Source organism: Lytechinus variegatus, chromosome 17, assembly GCF_018143015.1.
Source record: "Lytechinus variegatus isolate NC3 chromosome 17, Lvar_3.0, whole genome shotgun sequence".
Lineage (NCBI taxonomy): Eukaryota > Metazoa > Echinodermata > Echinoidea > Temnopleuroida > Toxopneustidae > Lytechinus > Lytechinus variegatus.
The window spans coordinates 12,219,453-12,246,378 of NC_054756.1; the positions used below are offsets into that span (position 1 = coordinate 12,219,453).

The 26,926-nt window shown below is 36.7% G+C and overlaps 1 protein-coding gene across 9 annotated transcripts in view; it reads right to left on the minus strand.

The window, feature by feature from the left end:
* Positions 1–26,926, minus strand: part of LOC121431006 — a 111,898-nt gene that overhangs the window by 51,673 nt on the left and 33,299 nt on the right. For all 9 annotated transcript variants that reach the window (XM_041628463.1, XM_041628457.1, XM_041628459.1 and 6 more), the window contains exons 6-10: positions 22,840–22,980; positions 19,928–20,248; positions 15,946–16,263; positions 14,085–14,393; positions 7,809–8,117 (exon numbers count right to left, since the gene is read on the minus strand). In XM_041628463.1, coding sequence (XP_041484397.1) covers positions 7,809–8,117; positions 14,085–14,393; positions 15,946–16,263; positions 19,928–20,248; positions 22,840–22,980 — 1,398 coding nt within the window. The remainder of the gene's footprint in view (positions 1–7,808; positions 8,118–14,084; positions 14,394–15,945; positions 16,264–19,927; positions 20,249–22,839; positions 22,981–26,926) is intronic.

Sequence of the window (26,926 nt, forward strand, 5' to 3'; positions counted from 1 at the left end):
CTCGCACAAGATCTTCAATGATACATGGTTACTCTTATGTCCACTTTTTATGAACTAGACCAATAAACTTACAGAGATATGATGGTTATTAAACAAAAAACCCCAACATGGCCAAAGTTCATTGACCTTACATGACCTTTGAACTTGATCTTGTGACCTGAAACTCGCACAGGATGTTCAGTGATGCTTGATTACTATCATGTCCAAGTTTCATGAATCAGATCCATAAACTTTCAAAGTTATGATGGGAATTCAACAGATACCCCAAATTCGGCCAAAGTTCATTGACCCTAAATGACCTTTGACCTTGGTCATGTGACATAAAACTCACGCAGGATGTTCAGTGATACTTGATTAACCTTATGTCCAAGTTTCATGAACTAGGTCCATATACTTTTTAAGTTATGATGACATTTCAAAAACTTAACCTCAGGTTAAGATTTTGATGTTGATTCCTCCAACATGGTCTAAGTTCATTGACCCTAAATGACCTTTGACCTTGGTCATGTGACATGAAACTCTAATAGGATGTTCAGTAATACTTGATTAACCTTATGGCCAAGTTTCATGAACTAGGTCCATATACTTTCTAAGTTATGATGTCATTTCAAAAACTTAACCTCAGGTTAAGATTTAATGTTGACGCCGACGTCGGAAAAGCGGCGCCTATAGTCTCACTCTGCTATGCAGGTGAGACAAAAATCAAAGTAAAACAAAACTAAATTATTCATAGCAAGTTGGATTCCACCCTATAAGCTAAATGTAAACGGAAGCTACAATTTTTGATAAGTGAAAATGTCAGAAAAATGTCTAATGCAGAAGACTACACAACGTGGAAGCTCTGGGTCTCATATTAAAGAGAAATTCCAGTAGTTGCAGTAAACACTGATTTCATGAGAAAGTCTGTAAAACAAGGCTTAATTGTGGGTATATCATCGAGGATCTAGATCTGGTACAGTTACATTAACTGAACTTTGTGAAATCTTGAAATCTACGCTGAAAAATGTTCACACCAAAGATCCCTAACACAGATAAGCGCACGTGGGACAGTGTACATTACTGCTTAGAGCGTCGGCCCGACGCTCTACCCAAATCCTGTGCTTATTTGCTGATTTATCAGCAATTACACAATTTCTTCCAGAATCCTTTGGCACATGTTTTTATTTATACAAACAGACACTTTTGTGGTCATTTCATTGGATTCTGTACGAACTCATTTTGATATTGTTACCAAAACTAGCATTTACCTTTAACATGGCCTTTGATCCAGTCAACACCAAATATTTGGAAATCCATCAATATCATAATTTATTCTACAGGATATTTGCTCTCTGTCCAATTTATTTCATTTCATTTTATTTCCATATCCATGATATCACAAAGTATGTACATGTAATATAACTCAGACATACAAATTCCACAATTTATGTTACTGAACGATAAGCATATTGTTCTCGCTACCACGCGTCACGGTTGGCGCCGACAACCCTGAAAATTTTCAGGGGAAATCCGACAACCGTGAACTTCCCCGACAACCATGGCCGACAACTGTAAAACAGGCCTAGATCTACAAAAAAACCTGAATATATTTAATAACACAATCTGCTTTTCAGATCCTAAAATAAACTTGACGATTATTTCCTCCAAGATTTCTTCCCGGGATTTCTTTGACTCACTCACTACGCTATAAGATACAACCTCGACTCGAGGCCCAATCTCTTTTGTGGGAAGCGTGCAGATGTTTACCTCGCATTTGCGTATCGCATTGCTCACATTATTTACCGGTACGTCTTTAAAATGGTAGTAAATACGCTCAAAAATAAAGTGAGTTGAGAGGGGTACCGTAGGTTACTGGGTTGGGCAATGTAATTATTAGATTATTACGAATTTCAGTTGATATTATCCCCGGATATTATCACTTATTTTGTCAAAAATAAAGTGTCAAAAATAATATCAAAATTCGATCAGATTTTAATTTCATCTTGATCATTGTGGCTGCATAATCTTTATGGCAATTGAAAAATCCACCTTGGGTCGGGAGGGGTACGTGATTCAATAGATTTCGATAGAAGTACACATTCAACAAAGTGGATTGACAATTCATTCACGAATTGTGTGAACGTTTTAGAGGATATGTATTTCGCTGTTTACGCCCACAATGAGTTGCTAGTATAATTTGAATATCGTTGGATGAATTTTTCAATTTCACTGATGTTATATTTTCTATCGGAATTGTGCTTTTATACAGTTAGCTTTACAACGTCGTTAGCCTGATTACTGCGAGTGGATAATATTCATGAAATGAGTTGGAATGTGAACGAGACATGCCAAAGCCGATGGCACGTGATCTAATTAGTATTCATTATCTTGGGCTTGAGCCAATCATTGTGCTTGAACGGACTTTCCCGATTTCCCACCCTGGAATGTGTGCCACGTGTGTGACCTTTTAACCTGTTGTTTGAGTGCGAATCAGCTGATTTCGTGACCTCAAATATTCTTCATGTTGTTTACGCTGGATGAGTGCTATACTACAATTAATAAAATATTTTTTCTTTTAATAAACTGTTAAAACATGAATTTTTGTAAATTTAAAACTACTCACCTAAAGTGATATTGTGATGCAATTTATTGAATCACGTACCTCGATCTTTCCACTCATGATGCAAGAAAATATTTTTTTAATTTAAAATCACCAAAATATACATGTAAAGAAAGATTATTCAGCCATCATCATCAGTAGAATTCTAAAAAAAATATATTCGCTTCGAATATTGACTTCTTCACCAATCCCACACACACGATCTCCATATCCCCTTGTCATTGTCCACGCCACGACCCCTCCCCTATCGCTCTTTCCCGTCTACAACCCCCTCCCCCTCTTCCTCTCTCTGTTTTATTTGTAAGCTGTATTTGTAGGCCTACATAGTGTATTACCTAAAAATATTTTTCCTATCAATTAACCTATACTTTCAAAACATTATAAATCGCAATTAATAACAAAATCGTAATATTAAAGTTTTATGAATGACTAAAAATAATTCTCACGCTCGTGATGAGCACATTCATTATTTTATAGGTGAGTAACGAACAAACACAGCAATAATTGACAGTGATAAAAGAATCTTGATAAAAGAGTATAAGTGTAAACATCATCAACAGAAGTCTTATGAGAGTTAGTTTCAGTGAGTATCTGAATAAACAAAACAAAAATTCATGCAAATTATATAAGTTAATTGGGGACCCCGTCTCATGAATACCGATGTCCATTACTTGGAAGCCTCGGAAGAAATCTTACGAGGCTTCCAAACAAAGTCGGAACGATCCTTGGATTTCGTAAGGGCGTGACACGGCGCAAGCTCAAAGGGCTACGCATGCGGTCCGTAGATGTAGTCGGTCATTGACATAAGCAACACGCATTCACAAAATTAATCGCACTTTTACAAGGATGTAGCGGTCTAAACATTGAAATAATGGACTTTAATTTATCGATGCCATCAATGTGCATAAATCAATGAACTGTAAGTATAAAATGAGATTGACATTTCCTTTCACCTTTTTGACCTTTGACATTGACCTTTGACTTTGATCATGTGACCTGAAACTCCCACAGGATGTCCAGTGATACTTGATTACTAACAATGTTAGTAACATGTCCAAGTTTCATGAATCAGATCCATAAATTTTATTAGTTATGATGGTAATTCAACATATACATGTACCCCCAACTTGGCCAAAGATTTTTGACCCTAAATATGTGACTTGAAACTCAGGCAGGATGTTCAGTAATACTTGATTAACCTAAGTCCAAGTTTCATGAATTAGGTCCATATATTTTTTTAAGTTATGATGACACTTCAAAAACTTGACTTTAGGTTAAGATTTTGATGTTGATTCCCCCAACATAGTCTATTAAGTTCATTAAACCTAAATGACCTTTGACCTTGGTAATGTGACCCGAACCTCAGGCAGGATGTTCAGTAATACAGTACTTGATTAACCATGAACTAGGTCCATACATGTACTTTCCAAGTCATGCTGTCATTTCAAAAACTTTGGTTAAGATTTGGTGTTGATGCCTCCGCCGTCATCGGAAAAGCGGCGCCTACATGTACATGTATGGTCAGTTCCCCCATGTCTGCGCGGTCTCCTAAGTCTGCGCACGCGCGTATCTGCGCGATTCTAGTTAAAGAAGATGCGCAACGAGCACAAATTTTACACATGCAATACATAGGCAGGAATTCATAAAAAAAATCCTACTCAAAATGGTGGAAAAATAATGAATTCAGGGCATTTCATGTGACGGCCTCAAAAATGCAGCCTTTGTCATCAAAATCCCCGAAACGTGTGCAAAGTGAATGAGTGCGCAGACATGGGGTACCATTGTTTTTTTTCAATCTGAAAATGACTGCCCGAAGTTTTTTCAAGAAAATCCTATATTTTCTTTCATTTTTTAATGGGAAATTTGGTACACTTACTCTTAATAATTTAAGAAACATTATCAACTCAAAGATTTTGTGTAATAAGAAAAAAATCATGTTAAATCTGAACTCAAATTGTTAGGTGCGCAGACCATCATACATGTACATGTATAGTCTCACTCTGCTTCGCAGGTGAGACAAAATAGAATAATAATGTACCATATTAAAAAAAAAATCTTAAATTATTGTCTTATTATTAACCACTTGACTGCTTTAGGCTGTAATGCCGACCCCCCTGGTGCTACTATGGGACTAAAAAGTTAGATCTATTTGGGACTACAACCGACAGCAACTTGGGGAAAATTTTTGATACTAGTAATCACATCACTTTCCTCATCACTATTTCCAATATCCATTAAAAAAATAATCCTCCCCTTCTGACCTAGATCTTTCACTAAATTTATCACTCCTATCGTCCAAATCCTTCTGATTCACTTCTCCACTGCGAGTCGCCATTTTGAACGGAGCGTTGTACACTTTCACTATGGCTAAGTGAATACAAACATTTATAAATCATTGCAAAAGTTTCGATAACTTTTGTGGAATAGCGCCATCTCGTGTCCATAGTCTGAAATTTGATATACACTCGCTGTTTTCATCGTAGGGGTATTAACAGCACGGTGCTGACGCCTCAAACAGAAGATAGGTCAAGGACGTAATATTACGTGCCTTGCACAGATGGTACACTCGTCCAGCACGTAATATTACATACTACGCAGTCAAGTGGTTAATGACTGCGAAGACTACATGTAGATTATCAAGATCATAAGGGGAACTGAATCAGTCCGACTCCCCCCCCCCCTTTTAGGCATCAAAATAGCCCAGTCTACATGTACATGTATTTAGAGTTAAAATATGTAGACTGGGCTATTTCGATGCCTAAAGAAGACTGAGGGGGGGGGGGCAGCTCGGCCGTCAATCACACGCATTACCCATGGCATCTACAAAACTATAAGATCAAATTTCAGAAGAATCTCATTGCTAATTAATTATGCTAATTTATGTGTAGTCAAAAGTTTGCTCTAGAAGCCTGTAAGTAACTAAATAATGCCCCTAAAATGCTTGTTTGCTTCACAGGCTCTTTATGGGAAGTTGATCAAAAATACCTTTAAAAAAATCCAACAAGACCAACATCACATTTATTTTTATGTGTTTTATTGTTTTCTAAATTTCTTAAGTATTTCTATGTTTTTTGACATTTTTTCTTTAATTATTTTTTCAACATAAATTGTCAGGGACTTCATTTTGAACATTAATAACATGATTAAATTATGTGATTTTAATCACCTCAAGAGAAAATAATGATAAATATGAAATTTGGCTACAAAACTATTTGCATTGGATTTGTACACTAATTCACGTTTTCAAGCAATTTCGGGTCTGCATGCACATGTTATATGAAATGTTGCATGCTTTTAGAACCACGTACATGTACCTAGGGGTCGCAATTTTGGTCTCAAAAGTTACACTAGATTTGAAAGTAAAAAGTCAGCGAACAACGTGGTCAAAATATTTTGCGTGGAGTATATATAGCAAAGAATGTTGAGGAGGGGATACATGTAAATCAGCCCCCCCCCCCTCCGTCTCTTCAGGGTTAAATACACTCTTTTATTCATCCACCGTTTGAAGAGTGGACTCATTTATTCAAAACAGTGTTAAAATAGTGTGAATTTGGCACACTCTGACAAAAGTGCGCATCATCATTGTAATTTCTAATATACGCAGTAAATATGAGTAATTTATACAGGACATCTGGCACCATAGCTTCGACCAATGGTTTTAAAAACCACCTTTGTGAATTCGGGCCTGTCTGACCATTTCAATTTTAAAGATGAGAAACTGTATCAACGATCGATATAAAACAAGTGGAACGCATCTGGCAGTCTCGCCTGCATTACGTGATACAATATGTAGCAGCAATGCTGGCTTTGGAAACAGCTACTAAATAACTATTCACAAAAGAAAACACTCAGATGATAACAAAATACAATGTCCAATGACCCAACATGACCTTTGACCATGATCATGTGACCTAAATATTAAAGACATGTGCAAAACAATCATTCATACTTAATTACTGTTATGTCTGTTTCCTGAACTACATGTTTAGATCCATAAATTTTCTAAGTTATGATGCCAATTCAACAAAAAACCTAACACAACCAAAGCTCATAGACCCTATTAAAATGACCTTTAATTTTGGTCATGTGACCTGAAAGACACACAATATATTTAGGGATACATGTACATGGTTACTCTTATGTCCCAAGTTTTATAATAAACTAGATCTAAAAATTTTTAAAGTTGTAACAATTTCACAAATTCCCCCAATAGGGTCAAAGTTTGTTGACCCTAAGTTACCTTTGACCTTGGTCAAGTTCCACTTTTTTACTCTTCCATGTGCATGTTATTTTCTACGTATTTGGTATTGCCCCACATACTGTTAATTATGTCATGAAGTTCTTTTCCTGTAGTTTCAATGTCATAAGTGTGACAGCATACGATGAGTACTATCCATTTTCTTTAAATCGAAGGTTCCGTCATGGTAGAGAAGATTCCCAAGGCGATCCGGGGGACAGGGGGGGGCATGACTAAATAAATGCATAAAGGATCTCTTTTTTTAGATTGGGCATGTTACGTAACGAAAAGAGCGTGTCAAAAAACTAAAATACGGAAAAATTGACATATATTTCGCTAGGAAAGCTACATGTACCTGTTTACAGTCAAATTTGTATAAAAAAGCCAATAAAGGATGTACTTTCTGCTGCAACACTACGTGTTTAGAGTCCGACGTGTGGGAGATGGGGTGGTACTAAACCCGAAATGAAAGCCGACGTCTGTGATATCGTCCGTGACATAACAATTTGAATATTGCTTTGTTTATAATTAGGGGGTCAATTCAGGGAATACTTGTCAAGGGTTCCATTTCGTTCCGATACTTTTTAAGGATATAGGGTTTCACATGCCAATACTTGCTAAGGGTGCATTTTTAGAATATGGAAAATACTTTTCGAAACCCCACGTTCACGCCTGGTGGGTGTTTCATAAAGCTGTTCGTAAAGTTACGCACAAATTTACGCACGACTGGAACATGTTCTTCGGTCCTAAATCAATTACATAGGGATATCACACAGCACAAGAAAGGATCACCAGTCGTGCGTAAAGTCATTCGTATCTTACGAACAGCTTTATGAAACAACCACCAGGTATCCAATCATCAATGGAAGTGGCCACCAGGGTGTGTGGAAGCACACAATGAGCGCTATCCATTTGTTTTATATCGAAGGTCCGACATGGTAGAAAAGAATCCCCAGGCTACATGTATCTAACCTTTTTCTTTGCAGGCCACGCCTAATGCAACTCCTTTCTCTGCAGAGTCCTTCAGAAATACATATTGAGAATCACCAGGACGCTGTATCACACTGTTGGCAAACACTGTATCAGTATTAAGGCCAAAGGACCCATCGATGTAGGAAACAGATAGATCAGAATATCCAATTTCTCTGCAGATATGACGAGACATGTCAAATGCGATAGATGTTGGATGTGCTGTTAATGTCATCCACTCGTTGGCAAAATAAACCTCCGCTCTGCCTTGACCTGGTCCAGTTCCATTTGTTAGCCGAACGGCAGGCGGATCTGTAATTAATGAAATTTGGAAACCCGATTAATAACAAAAATACGGTTGTAGGTTTGAAGAGTCATTAGTTTTGTGTATCCCTTCTTGAATATTCACGAGTATTGTACATACATTATAAATAAATGATTGGTCAGTTTTCCCGCTATTACCTGGGAAAAACTATTTGAAGCTACGTGTGAATTAAAAATATTCATTTCCATGTGAAAGATTATCCAATGATGTAGGAATTAGGTAGTATCCCCATATTATAGCAAATTGACTCCCTGCCAAAAGTGGAAATAGAAAGGGGAGAATATACATGTACCTTTCTGAATATGTCAAAATCTATCACAAAATTATATTTTTATTATTAGGCTCACAAACCATGACTCTCGCCTGATGTTGCCATCAATTAAATACATGTATGCCATGTAACTTTTGACCTTATCATCCTAAAGAACATGTGTGGTAATTATTATAATACTAATAATAACACAGTTCTTGTATAGCGCATATCACATAATGTCATTACCTCCCTATGCGCTTCCAAAGGACTTGGATATAGACCAGTTCGTAGTTACTTCATGGGCAATTTTGGTCAAATGACCTTTCATTTCTTTCATCATGATAAGCAGATTTCAACGCAAGATAATACGTAATAATGCCTTACATAGCAGGATGAAGAAATTGAATAGACCAGGTGACTAGAACAGCACACCACTGAACACTTTATGAAGGTATTTGCTGCATTCTTACTTTGAATGCATACCATAGCATGTTGCACAATGTACTTGGCAAACTGAAATACCAGTCGTTTGTGGACGCATTGTTGTTTTTTGTGGATGTAAATGAAAACGACAATTCAAACGAATATATGAATAATCAAGACATCAAAGTTGGTGCTTATCTCATTAGATTTTAAAGCACCATGTCACTTTAGTACAAATGACCTTCTTCTGATCATGCGTAGTATCTTTTGATCATGCGCAGAAAGGAACTACGAACTGGCTTATTATTACCCTGGCTCTAGCCCCGCAGCCTTTTACAGGGTAGTGGCATGTCAAGGAATGAATTCCTGCCAGGTACCCATCTACATGTAACTCATCTGGGTTGAGTGCAGCACAATGTGGATGAATTTCTTGCTGGAGGAAATTATGCCATGGCTGGGATTCAAACCCATGACCCTCTCTTTCAAAATCAAAAGACTTATCCACTGGGCCACAATACTCCATGTGTGGTATTACCCAATGATTATTTGTATCAAGTACATGTATAAACACATTAAATGATGCAGATATACATGTACATACAAAGAAACAAGAGCAAGTTGAACAAAAACTTGTCATTTTCACCCCTAGATGACCTTTGAGTCTATTATCCTGAAAAACACACATGTGGTATTACCCGAGGATCATTTGTACATGTACACTATACCAAGTGTAAAGATAATTATGCAGAAATAACGAAATGACAAGATTTTGAACACAAAATTGACCTCTTGACCCTTACATGGCATCTGACCCACATCATCCTCAACATCGCACACAAAACACACAAAATTGATTGACAAATGGAGGTGAAATAAACATTTTTTGTGATTTATGAATAAATTTGCATAAAGCAATAATAATTTTCCAGTCAAAATTCTGTGTGAAAATTTGGTGACCCTCATGTACATGTAGCTCTACCAGGTGGATGAAGATAAAATAAAAATTGGTCAACAAATAAACAAGCATTTTTTTGTGATTAATAAATTTTGCATGAAGTACAATAGAATAATTTTCTAGTCAAAAGTTTGGTGAACCTCATACAGTTTCACCAGATGGCAGAAAAAAAATCAATCAACAATTGAAGAAGGAAAATGTGAATTTTTTTAAAAATATGCATAAATTAGCATATATAATTTTAACAAGTGGAATGCCTCTGGCGGTCTCACCTGCATCACGCGATTCAATATCATGGCAGCAGTGCTGACTTTGAAAACTACTATAACTCGCACAAGATGTTCAGTGATACTTGGTTATTTTCATGTCTTATGAACTAGACCAATACACTTTACAGAGATATGATGGTAATTAAACAAATACCCCCCAACGTGGCCAAAGTTCATTGACCTTTGACCTTGATTATGTGACCTGAAACTTGCACAAGATGTTCAGTGATACTTCATTATGTCCAAGTTTCATGAATCAGATCCATAAACTTTCAAAGTTATGATCCAATTTGGCCAAATGTCATTGACCCTAAATGACCTTTGACTTTGATATGTGACATGAAACTCATGCAGGATATTCAGTGATACTTGATTAACCTTATGTTCAAGTTTCATGGACCAAGCCACTATACTTTCTAAGTTATGCAGTCATTTCAAAAACTTAACCTTACATGTAGGTTAAGATTTTGATTCCCCAACATGGTCTAAGTTTATTGACCCTAAATGACCTTTGACCTTGGTCATGTGACATGAAACTCAGGCAGGATGTTCAGTAATACTTGACTAACCTTATGTCCAAGTTTAATGAACCAAGTCAATATACTTTCTAAGTTATGCTGTCATTTCAAAAACTTAACCTTCGGTTAAGATTTGGTGTTGACGCCGCCGCCGCCGCCGGAAAAGCGGCGCCTATAGTCTCAATATGCTATGCAGGTGAGACAAAAATTAATTGCTAATCTATGCATATTCAAAAAAAAATTCTAGTCAAAATTTCAAACTTCCTGAGAAAAAATTTGGTGAACCTCATGAAGCTCTACCAGAAAGAAGCAAAAAAAATCAAAATAGGTAATAACAAATATTAAAAGAAGCATTTTTTGTAAATTTTGAAAAATAATGAGTTTCAAAATTCTGTGTACAAGTTTTGAATCCCCCACCTATTAAAATGCTATCATACATGTATAAAAGCAAATTAAGTTGAAATCGGACTTGAAATGACGAAGAAGTTCAGAATTTTGAAATTTGGTCAACACTTAAAGAGGCAATTTCTGTGATTTAGGAATTTCGCATAAATTAGCATAATTTTCTACTCAAAATTCTGTGCACGAGTTTGGTGAACCTCATGAAGCTCTACCAGATGGAAGAAAAAAAATCAAAATCGGTAAACAAATAAAGACTAAGCATTTTAATATGGGAAATTTTAAAAATATGCATAAAATAGCATACAAAATTTCAAAATTCTGTTGAGAAGTTGGGTGAACCTGATGAAGATGGAAGCAAAAAAAAATCCAAATCAGTCATCAAATAAATAAGAAGCATTTTTTGTAAATTTTGAAAATGCACATAAATTAGCATATTTAATGATTTTCAAAATACTTTGTAGAAATTTTGAACCCCCCACCTACGTGTAGTGATATCATATGACGCAAAAAGAATTGAAATCGAACTTGAAATGACAATTAAGAAGAAGCATTTTGAAATTGTGAACGGACGACGAACGCCATGTCTGGTATAAATCCATCTGGCATTGCGGGCCGGAAGAGCTAAAAAAAACTTGACCTTTCGAGCCCTAGATGTGGTATTACCAGAGATGCCAACCCTACAGGATGGCAGGTTGTCAGTAATATTTACTACACTGTCCGTAACAAATGAGGTATTCTCAGTAATACATAGTAACACAAATTTTTGCACGAAAATGGGCAAAAATACACACAAATTTAAAGCAAAAAACTCAAATATAACTCCATTACAAGTGGAGTGAGTACCTCTGGCTTGCATCGTGTGGTTCAATAATATCAGCAGTGATTACTTTATAGAAGACTAAGAAACTAAAAAAAAAAACATAAAAATACTTAGTTCATTGACCTAAAATCACCTCTGACTTAATAAAGTGACCTGAAACTTGTGCAATATTATCAGTGATAGTCGATTCCTCTTACATGAATATAAGATATATATCTGTAAAGATATATCGTATGCATCTGTAAAGCGCTTAGAAACGTTGTTCCGATGTAATAAGCGCTATATAAAAGCGGATAATTATTATCATGTCCAAGTTTCCAGAAATAAAATTAAGAGAGCAAAATGCTGAGAATTTGATAAAAATCATAGTTATTGAATTTTAAATATTTGCATTATTCCGGTGGAACAGTTCTTGACATGTCTTTATGAAGATTAATTAGGTGGGCTGATGATGTCTTATCCCCCACTTGTTCTTTTTTATTTTATTATAGGAAATAAGGTTTATTCAAAATCTTTCTACCAAGAACTAAAACAATTTGACTGACAACTGATTTAGTGCATTAGTTATTTATTGCCACAACTTTATTTCATCATAATGGAGACACATCATTTACACAATGTATAAAAAAATGAAACATTTATGATTTTATGTAATAACATATTAAAGAAAAAGGAGAGTGGGGATGTGACATCATCAGCCCACCGAATGAATATTCATATTTGAACTGTTTTTAGAAAATATTAATAAAATTTAAAATTCATTAACTTTGTTTTATCCGATTTTGATGAAATTTTATCACTTTGCTCTGTGAATTTTACTCCATTTAAATATTTTAAGCCCGGACCATCCCTTTAAGACTGATACCCCAATATGGTCAAAGTTCATTGACCTTTAATGACCTTCGACCTTGATCAAGTGACCTAAAACTCACACAAGATGATCAGTGATACTTTAAAAGTTATGAATATGATGACATGTCAGACACTTAGATCTAGTTCCATGCAGATCTAATTAAGATTTGTGAAAAAAAAAATTCAGATTTTTTGTACATCACGTAGGCCTACATGTAACTGTCTTCATAGAAATCATGCATCACATCATCAGTGTACCATCCTACTTTTGTCTTCACTCCCATTTTGGTAAAAAAATCAACAAAAATACAACATGAACAAAATACCGGCATATATTAATGTTTTATATCAGTTTTGAATCTAGATCTATGTCAAAATAGTAAATTCATGATTTTTTTTCAGAATTTGATTTTCAAACGCGGGCCAAATTTCATAACGTGGGCGGGCGAAGGGAAACTCAACATCGAGTTTCAGCGGCCTTACATGTACGTATATGTATGAATCCAAAGTCTTATTTGCTTGAATGGATATTGGGCCCGCCTCAAACATATTTGCGGAGTGATAAACACGGTACATGTACATTGTGTCAATCCATAGAAACTATGGAGAGACCAGAATGGTTGGCATTCCCTGTATTACCAAAGCATCCTTTGGAACAAGTGTGATCAAAATTACCGCAGAAATAAAGAAATGAGACGAACTTGAACAAAAACTTCAACATTTTGGAACAGACTATTAAACAAACCAACAGGAAAATTGATTACTAACTAAGCTTCAGTCTGCTGAACTCCATTCGGGCGATACTAAACACCACAGTATTTCTTTAAAGGTCAAGTCCACCTCAGAAAATGTTTATTTGAATCAATAGAGAAAAATCAGACAAGCACAATGCTGAAAATTTCATCAAAATCGGATGTAAAATAAGAAAGTTATGACATTTCAAACTTTCGCTTATTTTTAACAAAATAGCTATATGAACGAGCCAGTTACATCCAAATGAGAGAGTCGATGATGTCACTCACTCACTATTTCTTTTGTTTTTTGTTTTAATTATACAATATTTCATTTTTTACGAATTTGATGATTAGGACCTCCTTGCCTGAAGCACAAAATGTTAAAACAATGGAATTCCACGTGTTCAGGGAGGAATGAAACTTCATTTCACATGATAATGATGAGAAAATCAAAATATTTCACATTCCATATAATAAAATACAAAAGAAATAGTGAGTGATGTCATCAGTTCCCTCATTTGCATACCTACCGAGATGTGCATATACATGTAACTGTTTTGTGAAATGAAGTGAAACTTTAAAATGTCAAAACTTTCTTATTTTACATCCGATTTTGATGAAATTTTCAATGTTATGCTTGTTGAATTTTTCTCTTTTTATTCAAATCAAGTTTTTGTTGGGGTGGACTTGTCCTGTAAGGAATTTACTTAATATACGAGTGGCCTCACCTGAAAGGCATGAAGCACCCAGGACAAATTCACAAAAATCCGAAGAAGAATTGCACTGTGACAAGTCCACGACATCAGCAGGGCAATGAAGAGCCACACCCTCCTTGTTCATGTTGTTATTGGGAATGAATTGCAGTACTCGATAAAGCATCAATCCAACGGTTCTGCAGATTGCGTCTAAATTTAAACTGAAGGTGGCATTTTGGCAAAGAGGCTTCCAATCCCCATCTATGTAGAATTCAACCATTTTATCCTCGGGATCCCATGCACCAAGAGGGATACTTGTGAAACGGATTCTTGGTATTTGATCTGTGTCATGGAAGAAATTTATCAATTTAATTCCTTTGATTAGACTCATGTTCTGAGTTTATAAAGATAGCTCATGTGTTGCGAATATTTAAACCTAGATAAAAATGTACATGTTTTGAATATTTCAAAATCAAGCGCTGGAAGTGTTTGATCCCCCGCCCCCCTTTAGAGCACAAGTGTACCAGGTTTAGGTCATATTTTTGTACAGGGGTTAGAAATATTTCTTATTAGGTGAAGCATTTTCATACAGGTGTCATAAATAGCCAAGACAGTGCTCTAGCATTGATGAATGTAGGTGTACAGATGCACAGGAAGTGTCTATTTATTAATAAGAATGTGTTGCTTTATGCACTCATCTGTTACTGAAATTCTTTGAATTACTTTATAGAAATTATACAGATAGTTCTAGTAACGGTAGGGTATATTAGGAAGTTAATTTCAGTAAGCCAGAGAGAACCACCTAGTAAGCTGAATAGACCACAGATGTAAGTATAGTAAGTCGAATTTAAAACTGAGGGATTACGTCGGTGACGAGATAACCACCCCAGCTGCCGCCGGTTCTCCACCGACATGATTGGTCAAAATTCATGTCATCATTGGGGGCTCGATCTTGTCCACTAATTCATTGAAGCCACATCTCTCTGATCTGGGGGCTACTCATCAAGGGGCAACACTGTCTGCGGAGGCAGAGGCCGAGTGGAAGAGACATCGCAAGCTGCGGAGGCCAGGAACTGGACCGACCACCTGGGCCGAGTGGGGCATGTCAGGCCATAAGAGATGATGGGGGCTCGAGTCTACTATTATTGTAAAGTTAAGGTATATTTTGTTATCAATATCCAATTTATCCATGTATATTTTCCTATATAATCATTGTAAAAGAAACAACAGACTGATTGAGAAGATTTGATTAAATCTTTTAATAACTTTATCTATCACTTTTACATATTACTTATTTGGCGTCAAGCAGCAGTAGGTAAATATTTTATTTAAAAGTCACTCCCATCTGAAAAATTGCAAAGACTTTTTTTTATTTCAAGCAAAAAAAACATGAAATGTTTTATTGATTTAACTGTTTGAAATGAATGAATATGGATACATGTACCTAAGACATGGTGGGAATTAAAATTAGGAACGTTTTTATTACTTCTCAAACATACATTTTTTTCACTCAATTTTCTATTGTGCCAGAATTATTTCATTGTTCATTGCTTTTATCAGCGAATAAATTATACAATTAGTAATTTTAAAATTAGTTACTGCTCCCTTTTAATAATTTAAAAAATATTTTAGTTTGATTCATATTATCATTTGAGTAATATTTGTTTTTGTTTATGTTACTAAGTCTTGTTATCTTTGATTTAGATTTTGAATTTATTTTCATGTATGATTTGATGATTTATGTTGTTCTTTATGTTTTCATCAGGTCATTGATGAGAAACAGTTTTATACAGATCTTTTGTACCTGATTAAATATGTTCTAATAAATAAATAAACATTTTCATTTACAGTGACTGATGATGTCACACTTCGGTACTCTATTGTTCATACATACCATCACACTTAACTCCCGCTGCGACAAAATCTTGATAAGAGTTTTCACGAAGGTACAGACCGGAGTGTTCGCAAAATGCAAGGTTCGTCTCATTCCCCGTACACCGTACATTGTCCAGAACGATGTTTCCTGGGCCTTGGGTGTGGAGTAGGATGTAATACAGACTACGGCTGTATCCAACACTACGACAAACTACATGCGCGTCGTCTGTATCCCAGTCATTTAAACCGACTGCACCCCAAACACCTTGGTAGTAAACCTCAACTCTTCCTTCATTTTGGGATTCACCTTCCCCAACCAACCGGGTCTTCAGATCATCTGTACATGTACAAAGCAAACAAATAAATATGCAACTATCTCCACATCCCGGGGGGCACTCAGTATAAAATGCATAGTGGGTATGTGCCGCGGAGGGGACCCCCATTTTCACGCTCAAATTTCCATTCCAAGGCATAGTATTTTTGTCTTATTGAGCAAAAGAACAAAGAAAGCTGCTCCAAAGCATATCATTTTCTTCTTATCGAGACAAAAGAAGAAAGAAATCCGCTCCAAAGCTTCGCATATTTTCTTGGCCGTCGACTGCCCGATCGCAACGAAAATTGTCACAGGTTTACCCATGGCATAATCTACACAAACTACATGATCAAATTTTGTGGAAACCTTATGCTAATTAGCATACATGCATAAAATCGAAAGTTTGCTCTAACCTAAATAATGCCTGAATAATGTTCACAGACTCTTTACAGAAAGTTGATCAAATATGCTCTAAAAAATTCAATGTCACATTTATAATCTCTATTTTTCACCATTTTGTTTATTATTTTTTCAATGGAAATTGTTGGGGACTGCATTTTGACCATAAACAAGATGAAATTAATTGATTTTAATCAGTAAAAGGAAAACAAGTATACTTTTACATAATTTTTGTTAACAAGGCAAAAGCAATTTTGTGTCTCACCCACTTATAAAAATAACCAGAAATATTGTGATTTGAAAGGGCATGAAACTGAATTGTATTGAAACTTCATTATGAAATGACTGGGATGGAATAATATTTGTCATAAGAGCCTTGCACTTAAACTTTAATGTTGACCTGAAAATGACCTTACCATGTGACCTCTGACCGCAACATAACATGCAGGTCGCCTATTAAGTTCATCTACCATCCAAGTTTGGTTGAAAAGTGACCGACGGTTGCAGAGTTTAGGTGTCACAAGAGTCTTGCATGTAAACTTTAACGTTGACCTGAAAATGACCTTTGACCTTACCATTTGACCTCCAACGGCAGCATAACATGCAGGGCCCCCAAGTCTGTCTACCATCCCAGTTTGGTTCAAAAGTGACATTCGGGTGTGGAGTTATGTGTCATTAGGTTTATGACGGACGGACGAAGGATGGACGACGGACAGACTACATTTGGATCCCCAAGTCTCGCCTTCACCTCTGGTGGGCGAGACAAAAACACTACCGTATTTGCATTGGATTTGAACACAAATTCACGATTTTGAGCAATTTTGGGTCTGCATGCACTTACCAAATGTTGCGTTATTTCAGAATCGCGTATCTGAGGGTCACAATTTTGATCTCAAATGTTGCGCGAGACTTGAAAGTAAGTCAGTGAGCAATGTACTAAAAAATTATGCGTTGCGGAAAATCTTGAGGGGGGCTGAATCAGCCCCCCCCCCTCCAATATTTTTAGGGTTAATAGTATTTCCAGATTTCTAATTCTATCTTTCCCACGCAAAACTTGATACTTGTAAGGACTGAGGAGACCACATATTTTTGTCATACTTTTACTGACGGCCTATGTGGTGATAGAGATATCTTTAGACAGTGTCGCAAACTGAAGCACAAGGGAACAAACTGTGCAGGAAGTTCCGTACAGTAATGGGCTCTCTCAGTGTTATGTTAAGGTTGTATTATTTCGAGCATTTTGTACTCTGCTGTATACTACACATTCGTGGTACATGTAAGAAAAGTAGTTTAAGGATAATATGGTACTGTAAAAATGTAAACAATAATGCATGCAGCCGAGTGCGGTAGTGGAAATGCAGAGGATGAGAGGTTTCTTTACATAGGTGCCGCACTGTGCACGAGCCGCTGGCGGCAAGTGCCCAGTGTGCACCATCTGAAGAAACCAAGCTTTGTCTGCATTTACTTTTATGCACAACAGAGCAAGTTCATTATTTGATTTATAAAATAGCATCACAGAAACAAATTCTTAAAAACTTAAAGTACAGTTATGTTGGACTTCTCCCGGGACTTCTACCGCACTTGTTAGCTTGAGCGTGCAATGTCAGTTTTCGTTGCGCATCTTTTCCGCTGCCGTGCAGTGCACAAAAAAAGTTCGATGTCATGTGACACGTATTAGCCAATCGGGATGCTTGAAATAATACACCTATTTTATAATAGCTTATAACGATGCAATGAGAATGCTCCCTCAGTTGCCCAGACACTAGTGCTAGTAGAATGTTTGCCGACTCCCATGTTCCTTCATATCAAGCAGTTATTATAAATTTAACTTAAGTTTACTGAAAGAATTTACATTTCTGAAATTATTGGTTAACCCACTGCAGAGCTCTAAGAGATGTATCAGAATTGTGGAAGCTTTGGTACAACAATTTAATGGCAGAATCATGAGTCGTGATCTACTATCAAATAGTTGCATACATGTATATTCGTCTTTCGTTGAAACAAGTTACTCATTTTGCTATATCTATTTAATACACATTATGTAGTTTTCATACAATGCTGTCATTTTGTTTTGAGTATTGTGCACTTCTAGTATCATTTTAGTGTGATTCTTTTTTTTCTAATTACCTGTTCTTTGTTTTGTTTTTTCACTGTATGTCTGTCTTAATGTACATGTATACTATGAAGTGTGTTTATATTGACCTCGGCTTAAATGCAGCTGTGTCTGGAATAAAGTCTTGAATTAAATTGAAGAGTGGACTCATGAATAAAAACAGTGGACTCAATAAAATAGCGTATCTTACCATGGTAACAGGCGTCAATTTGGCGCACTGTGACAAATTCGCGCATCAGCATTGGACATGTTTTATACATGCGCCCGATACGCGCTAAATTAAGCATAATTTATGAAGGAAATCTGCATAAACCATGGACTCAAATGTGGGTTTTGAAAACTACCTTGGTGAATGCGGGCCATAGGGTTTATGGGTAAATGCATGAAGAGCTAAACAAGAGTAAAATCCCAGGTTTTTTTTTTAATGATCAATGTTTCACAAATAAAAGACCCTTCACATGGGCTATGACCTGTAATTCATGCCATCTTATTCATAATTGAGCGTGGAGTGTTGTGGCCCAGTGGATAAGTCTTCTGACTTTGAAACAGAGGGTCGTGGGTTCAAATCCCATCCATGGTGTAATTTCCTTCAGCAAGAAATTTATCCATGTTGTGCTGCAATCCACCCAGGTGAGGTGAATGGGTACCCGGCAGAATTAATTCCTTGAATGCATGAGCGCTGAAAGGCAGCTCGAGCTAAAGCCGAGTAATAATAATAACAATGCGCCTCGGAATAGAATATTTCTAGATAGATGGCGCTATATAAATGCCTATTATTATCATTAGTTGTTTGACCCAGGGTCAAGCCAAGTGGCAAAGAGCTGATGTGAATGGTTGAGATTGTCACAGCAAATTGATTTGTTTTGTGTGTAGCAAAAATATCTTATACCGTATTCAAATTGTTCCTCTCATATGCATCTGTGAATAAAGAAGTTCAAATTTGCATTTGGTTTATTGCATCAATCAAAGTTATCGAGTAGCCTTACCTTTGACTCTATATAAATGTAAATCAATGTCAACTAGTATTAATACTACAAATTCTAGAAAGTGATTCTTTGCTTTGCAAATCATTTCCAAATCTCCATGACCTGTACACTGTGATGTTTTCACCTACTGGTAATGTTTTTTTTTTCTTTTTAATTTTCAACCTGAAAGATGAGGAAATCAATGACTCACCAGTGCCGGAGCATTTCACGGCAATAGTTAATCCACAGCTTGTATAAGATGGGGGACTGCTGTATTCACAAAATGCTAGATTCTCTTCAGCACCTGTACATTTAACATCATTGACAGCAACGTTCACTGGGTCTACAAAAGACGGTTGGAACTCAATAGCATGGCTGTATCCAAGACTTCGACAAACAACCTGTGTCTCAGCCATACTCCATCCATCATAGCACACAGCACCCCAGGTACCTTGGTAGCCAATCTCAACCACACCTGCAAATGGTTCCAGGGGAAGTCTAGGGCCCAAGCGGGTCTTCAGATAATGTGAACCTTGATGATGGGATAATCACAAAATATCACACAGCATTTCCATGACTACAGTCAATACAGTGTATGCATACATGCATATGCGTGTTAAGCTACAATTTTACAAGTTAAACTCTGTCAATGAACGTTTTCAAACACGTCTATTTAATAAAGTATTTTCCATCACATGACCCAAAAAGGACAGATTTTGTTCAAGCTTTACCAAACACTGACCCTTTAATAATACTATAGGCCAGGAAAAGGAAATGGCTTGCAGGAATCTTGACAGCTTTCGCCAAGGGGGAGGGGGGGGTATCTTTTCATCCGCCTTTTCAGTGATCGCACGCTATCCAAAATTTTATTTTTGTTGCAATTTTTTCTTTGTTATGTAAACTAAAAACTGATACTTTTAGCTCTCTTCTTTCTACATGTATATGTATTAAATAGACATGTAGATCAGTTAAAGTAGTCAAATATTAATGCCTAAATGAAAACTAAGAGCTAAAAGCATGGGCTCAATTTTTTGGATGACTAATGAATTTAGACCTGAAACTTAAATATTCTGAGCAGATGTGTATTAAATCAAACAGATATTGCAAGTGTGAAGCATGAGCTATCTTGGCCATCACGACCCCCCTCAAGATCTTGGCCATGGATCCTTTGATTGCGACAAAAATTTGCATGAAAGTAGAGAAAAGCCAAAATAAGGCGCTCCACTTGTTGATATCACAAAGTAAATTGCACAAAATTTGTGCTTATTTTATGAATTATGTTAATTTATTGAGAAAATCATATTTGCTGTAATTCCTTAAACAAAGGTCCAAGAACTACATGTAGTACACTGTAGAAGGCTAACCTGTGTACATAATGTGAGTGAAATGTTGATATGCCAAAACAGGGTCAATTTTTTTTTACTTGAATGACCTTTTGACCTTGATTACCAGTATGTGGAGTTCATCCAAGAAAAAAATTGTTCTACCCCCCCCCCCTTCAACTGCAACCATCCTTGAGAGTCAAGCAATTTTTATTGCATGAACAGCAAACAACAATCAACCGGAAAGCCAAATACATGTACATGTACCCCCAGTTGAGCAAAAACTTTTACCATTTTTGTAACAGACCAACTGTAAAAATGATCACTCAGTCTCCGCCGAATTTCTTTTAGGCAAGACAAATATAAAGTGTTGAGAAAAAAATTATAATACATGTAAACCCCAAAATAACACTAAAATAAATATTGAAAAGACAAAATAAAAAATGAAGAGTTCAGAAAATTGTCAAGTGAAGAAAGTGGATAATGATTAAGTCATTTTTTCCCATAAATTTTATATGAATTATCAATTTCCATAAAAGGATGGAATTGATGCAACAAACGTGTTGCCATGGATAGAATCCACACAGGAATACCCTGCACTTTACTTTATTGATTGCCCCTGACCAGCCTCTAAGCTTGCTATATAACCTAGATACGTATGATTTTTTAAACTTATATGCATGAATTTTATTTTGTAATAATGACAGTGTATTCTCAACAATATAATATGATCTCTAGACTCGAAGGGCACGTTTCCCCATAAAAATCAGATGATAACTGCAGTGCAAAGTGCTTAGAAACAAAGTGTAAAGCACTAAAAGTTTTATAGGCCTAATTGCATGCATCTATGGAGCAATCATCAAAGAACACGTAGTTGTAGTTGTGGGGGTATACATGTACAGGCCAAATTAATATTACTATGTTTGGGGGTTGGGATTTTGTAATAGGGCACCTTTTTAATTGAGGGAAAGAGTATTATCCAAACTCTGTATATGATTATTAAAATATTAGTTCTGGATCCAAGAAAAGAGTAATGGCTAAAAATATAACAAAATGAATATTCAAATCTAGATGGCATCAATTTCCAACTTCCAACATGTTCTGATATGCATCTGGATTCCAGTCTTTTAATACATGTAGGTGTCCTAGCAATACAGTATCATTATATGAAGAAACAAGAGTGTCTCTGCGCCTGTAATGTGGAAAATAATTATTGGTCGAGTAAGAAAAGTGGAAGGTGGCGACTTGACCTTTGGACCTCAAAAAATATATTCCTGGGATCCATGCTAGTATCATAGATACCAAATTATATGAGCGTAGGCCAAGTTACACTGAAGTTATTGCGCTTACAAGGACTTCAGAAGGGTATGATGAAAACATACATGTATCACTGTGACCTTGACCTTTGGAAAATCAGTAAGCTTCCTGGGATCTAGGCTAACACCCCATTGTATGAACATACATGTACTGTAGGTTAAGTCAAACAAAAGTTAGCTCGTTTACAAGGAATGCAGAAGGGTAAGATGAAAACATGTCAACTGTTAATGAAACCTGACCATGTTCTGCATATACAGACCATTGACTACAACCTGAGTGTTTTTCAGCACTTAACAAAAAGTTATTGTTTTTGTGCGGTAAACTAGCCATTGATTACCAATTATGATAGCAGCAGAGACGGATACGTCATTTACATGTACTGTAGTTGCAAAGACAAATTTGGTGATATCTTTTTTTTTCAATTCTGTGTTATTATGATTACACTCTTTATCAATCAAACAAAATAAGCATTAAAATGAAATACCTTGGTTTGGCTCGCTTGCTGGGCCAACCCCTGCCGTGGATCCAATGGGTTCAAGACTCGTCATATCGATAATGGCCGATGAGGATGTGGATTGGTCGTTGGTAGGTGTGGTCGGAGGAGACGTTAAGTTTGTCGTGGCATCTAAGAAAAACAATGTAGCGCGCAATCAATCATTCTGATAGAAAAAAGAAAGTGTAGAAGGGCAATCCATATTTTTAGTAGAAGAAATAACCAGTTGTCTCACGATGTATCAAACGTAGCTGGAAAGAGACGTTTCCTCTGCAAGCTGCTAGACTTCCTCAGGCAATGAGCAAAGACGCTGCTGCGCCGGCGACATCAGCCAATCACAGCCTGCCAAGCACCTGCGTGAGCACGGATTGACCGACAGCTTTGGCCAACCACAGCGCGGCTCACACCCGTGTGGAGCCAGACAATAGCGTGCAGCCAGGCACACCGGCCCCTCGCCGACACTGTATAACCCGTGTGCAGCAGCGTCTTTGCTCATAGCCTTACGAAGCCTCTCAGCTTGCAGACAAAACGTCGCTTTCCAACTACGTTTGATACATCGTGATACAACTGGTTATTTCTACTCAATCCTTCACCCGATGAACCTCTTCCACGTCAATCCATATTTTTAATGGAAATCTGGGATTTCATGAAAGCCTTTGATCAGGACATGACACAAATAGCACATCAATGATGTGGAGCTCATTTGGCATCTCGCAACGAAATTTAACACAATTTTAATTTCAGCCCAGTTGACACTGTAGTGAATTATATTGGTGACATAAATTGAGGATATAGAATTGAAATTGAGCCGGATGAGCTAAAAATGTTGTCTCTTGAAGAAACAGGGAGGGGTGCATGTTGAAAGGGGAATGTGGTATAAGAATAGTGAATGGGTGCTGGTGGGGGCAGGCTGGGATGTGATGATGAGAGTATCCTGGGCCTGAAGGTTTAGAGCAAATAGTAAAAATGTAGAAATAGCAACTACATGAATTGGGCCTGAAAATACCAGAAAACTTTATGGAAAGTATCCCACAGGGTTTTTTTAATGCTTCGCAATGTATAAAGTCGCAACAATATAGACTAAGCTTAACATATGTGACTCGGCATACCGAAATGAGAGAGAAGTCGCAAATGAAAATTCCTAGGAATTCGACAAACTAATAAAAAAGTCAAAATTTTGAAGATTTTTTTTTTTTTCATTTTTAGATTCTTCCATGTTTCATAATTACTGTGTGAAAAAAATGAGTGAATTTGATGACGGGAAAGTGATAAAAAAACAGTTTTTCTGCGAGTGTTTTTTTTTCGGTCAGTTCGAAATTTTTTTATACTTGGCACGCTCGATTTCATCGAATTTCGCTTCATACTAAGCTCCGCCCCTAGCAACGTAACGCCATTGTTGATTGGCTATTCATTTAAACTCAAGTACAGCTGGCGGCGTCCGCCGACCGTCTGCTCGATCGATCGGTTCAATGAGCCTCAAAAGAAAGATCAAAAGCATCGCTTTCAATAGGTATTCTGAAATTGAAAAGGGGGCTTCTGAAAGTTAACAAACGGGATTCAACTTCTAAAGGGCTATTTTTGTAATAATGGTAGTTGGTACTAGGCGGGGGCGTTAGCGATAGATTGATAGGCCTACCTGATTTAGAGTGTTTTGCTAGCTTGTCTCGCGAAAAAGGTCATGCGTAAACGCAAAGTGTTTATATAACACGGTTTGTTGGCGAGGATTAATTTCATAAAACATAACATGGACGTGATGAAGATTCTCTTATTATTTGCAAGTGATCGGGATGTTTCGATGAGAAAACTCTAATTTCAAAATAAAGGGTTTAAAATACATAAAAGTGTTGTATGTTCGCGAATGTGGGTTAATTGATCTGCAGTATATCATTAACAAAAGAAAAAAAGTTCATCATGAAAGCTTTGTGGGCTTTATTATTTCCAACTATTTTTGCCTTCAATTTTTTTATCATGTTTGAATGAACGATAGAGAAAGAAATAAATGTCAGAACTTCGACAACTGAGGCACGGATCCAGGGGATGGCACGTCCCCCCCCCCCCCCCCCCCCCCCGAGAAGAAAAAAAAACAAAATTTGTAATGTAAAAATGCCATTGAAGCCGAGATGTACCCCTTTTTGAAATCGAATACTTCTATTCTTCTTTTTTGCTTGTCAGTTTTTTGGCGGGTACGAAGTATTTAAAGCAAATATCCTTTTTTGGTAAATCCTGGATCCGCCCCTGACTTTGACCAATGAAATATGGGACCATGCAGTAGGCCTGCATTTTTAATTTTTGGATAATGGTATACGGGACTTACGATATTGATTGAAAATATTAGTCATTTAAAATACACCTATTGAAATTATCATTTCCTAAAAGTCATTGTCATGTTGTCCCATTCGACTTTGCCCAGATCTATTCTCTCTTTCCCTCTCTGTTATTCTCTTACCTTCTTCTTTCGTCTTTCTTGTGTTTTATTTTTTCCTTTCTACTGCTCCCCCTTTTCGTTCGCAATTTTCTTTCAGATCAGTCGGTCTCTTCTTTCTAAATCTCCCCCCCCCTTATTCTTCCTCAACCCCTTTCTCTTATTTAATCTTATTCGTTAATTCCTCTTCTGTTTTCCGTTCTTTTCCCCTTTCGATCTTTTTTTTTCTATGTCGATTATTTTCTCCTCTTTTTTTTTTCTTCTCTGCCCTTTCTTCACCCTCCACCTTTCCCTCCTAATTTCACCTTTTCTTTTTCGTTTCACATAATTCTGTTTTTCGTTCTTCTCTCTTTTTGCCGGTTTTTCTTTCTTCTTTCCTTCCGTCTTTTCTCCCTCCCTCACCCATCGCCTCATTCCTCTTCCTTTTATCTTCGTTCCTCCTTAATAATTTATAATATTATTTTTGTTTTCGTTCTCCCTCTCACCTGCTCATCCCCACGATCTTATTCCTGCCCCTCCATTTCTATTTTCTTCCTCTTTACCTCTTTTCTTCCCCCTTTCCTTCTTTCTCTTTCTTGCTCATCCGAACGTCTTATTCCTCTTCTTTTCCCCTCTTATTTTTTGTTGTTCTATATCCTTCTTCTCCCCGTTCGATCTTCTATTTTTTTTATATATCACAGCCGTTCTTTATTCTTCCTTGCCACATCCATCGTCTTTTCCTCCACGCCCTTTTTCTTCTTGTTCTTATCTTTGTTTTATCCTCTTCATATTTCGGTTTATCGTTCTTTCCCAGTTTGATCTTCTCTTTTGTGTGTGTAAGCAATTTCGTATGCCAATTTCTACCCCCAAATGCCATCACAAACGTGTTCTGTACGTGCAGCCCATTTCACACCCGAGAATTAAGGGCCCGTTTTTATTCCGTTAAAGGGACCCCTTTGCTTTCTGATATAGGTGACCTTTCTCTTATCAGTGCCCCTTTTACCCAAATAAAGTGCCCCTTACCAACACGCTGTGCCTCTTTCACCTGGGAAGGACAAGTTTTGTCACGGTGTATAACGAGTGCCCCTTTTAAACAAGAAATAAAGCAATATTCTGAGGGAAAAAATAATCATACGTGCATTAATAAGTTTCATGAGTCAGGTGAGTGGGTAGATGAGTACAGATGGGGGATTATCCCCCCCCCCCAAAAAAAAACAACAACAAAAATCACAAGCAAGAAAAAAGAAAGAATAAGAGAAGGAAAGAGAGATATGACATTATTATGAATAGGCCTATGTAAAAATCTAACACAAATTGGATTTTCGTTAGAAAAAAAGTTGATATTTGCTCGCTCGCAGCGTCGATACTACAGCCAATTAAAAAAAAATTCGCTCACCACACTACTGTAGATGCCTTTCTTTTTTTAAAAAAAAGATTTAGTTCCCTTTTAACGAGAAGGTGCCATTTTTCCTAGTGCCCCCCCCCCTCCCTTCAAATTCGCTCCAACGCCCCTGAAGTAAAGTGCTTCAAAGGGCTTGTGATTATAATTTTTTATCTACATAAAATCAAAAGCAATAGAACGGGCTGTGACAGAGAAATAAAAACAAAGGACCCCCCTTATCCTTTCATTCCCGCCCGTGCTTTAAAGAGATTTTAATGTGTGCCTTTTAATTATCT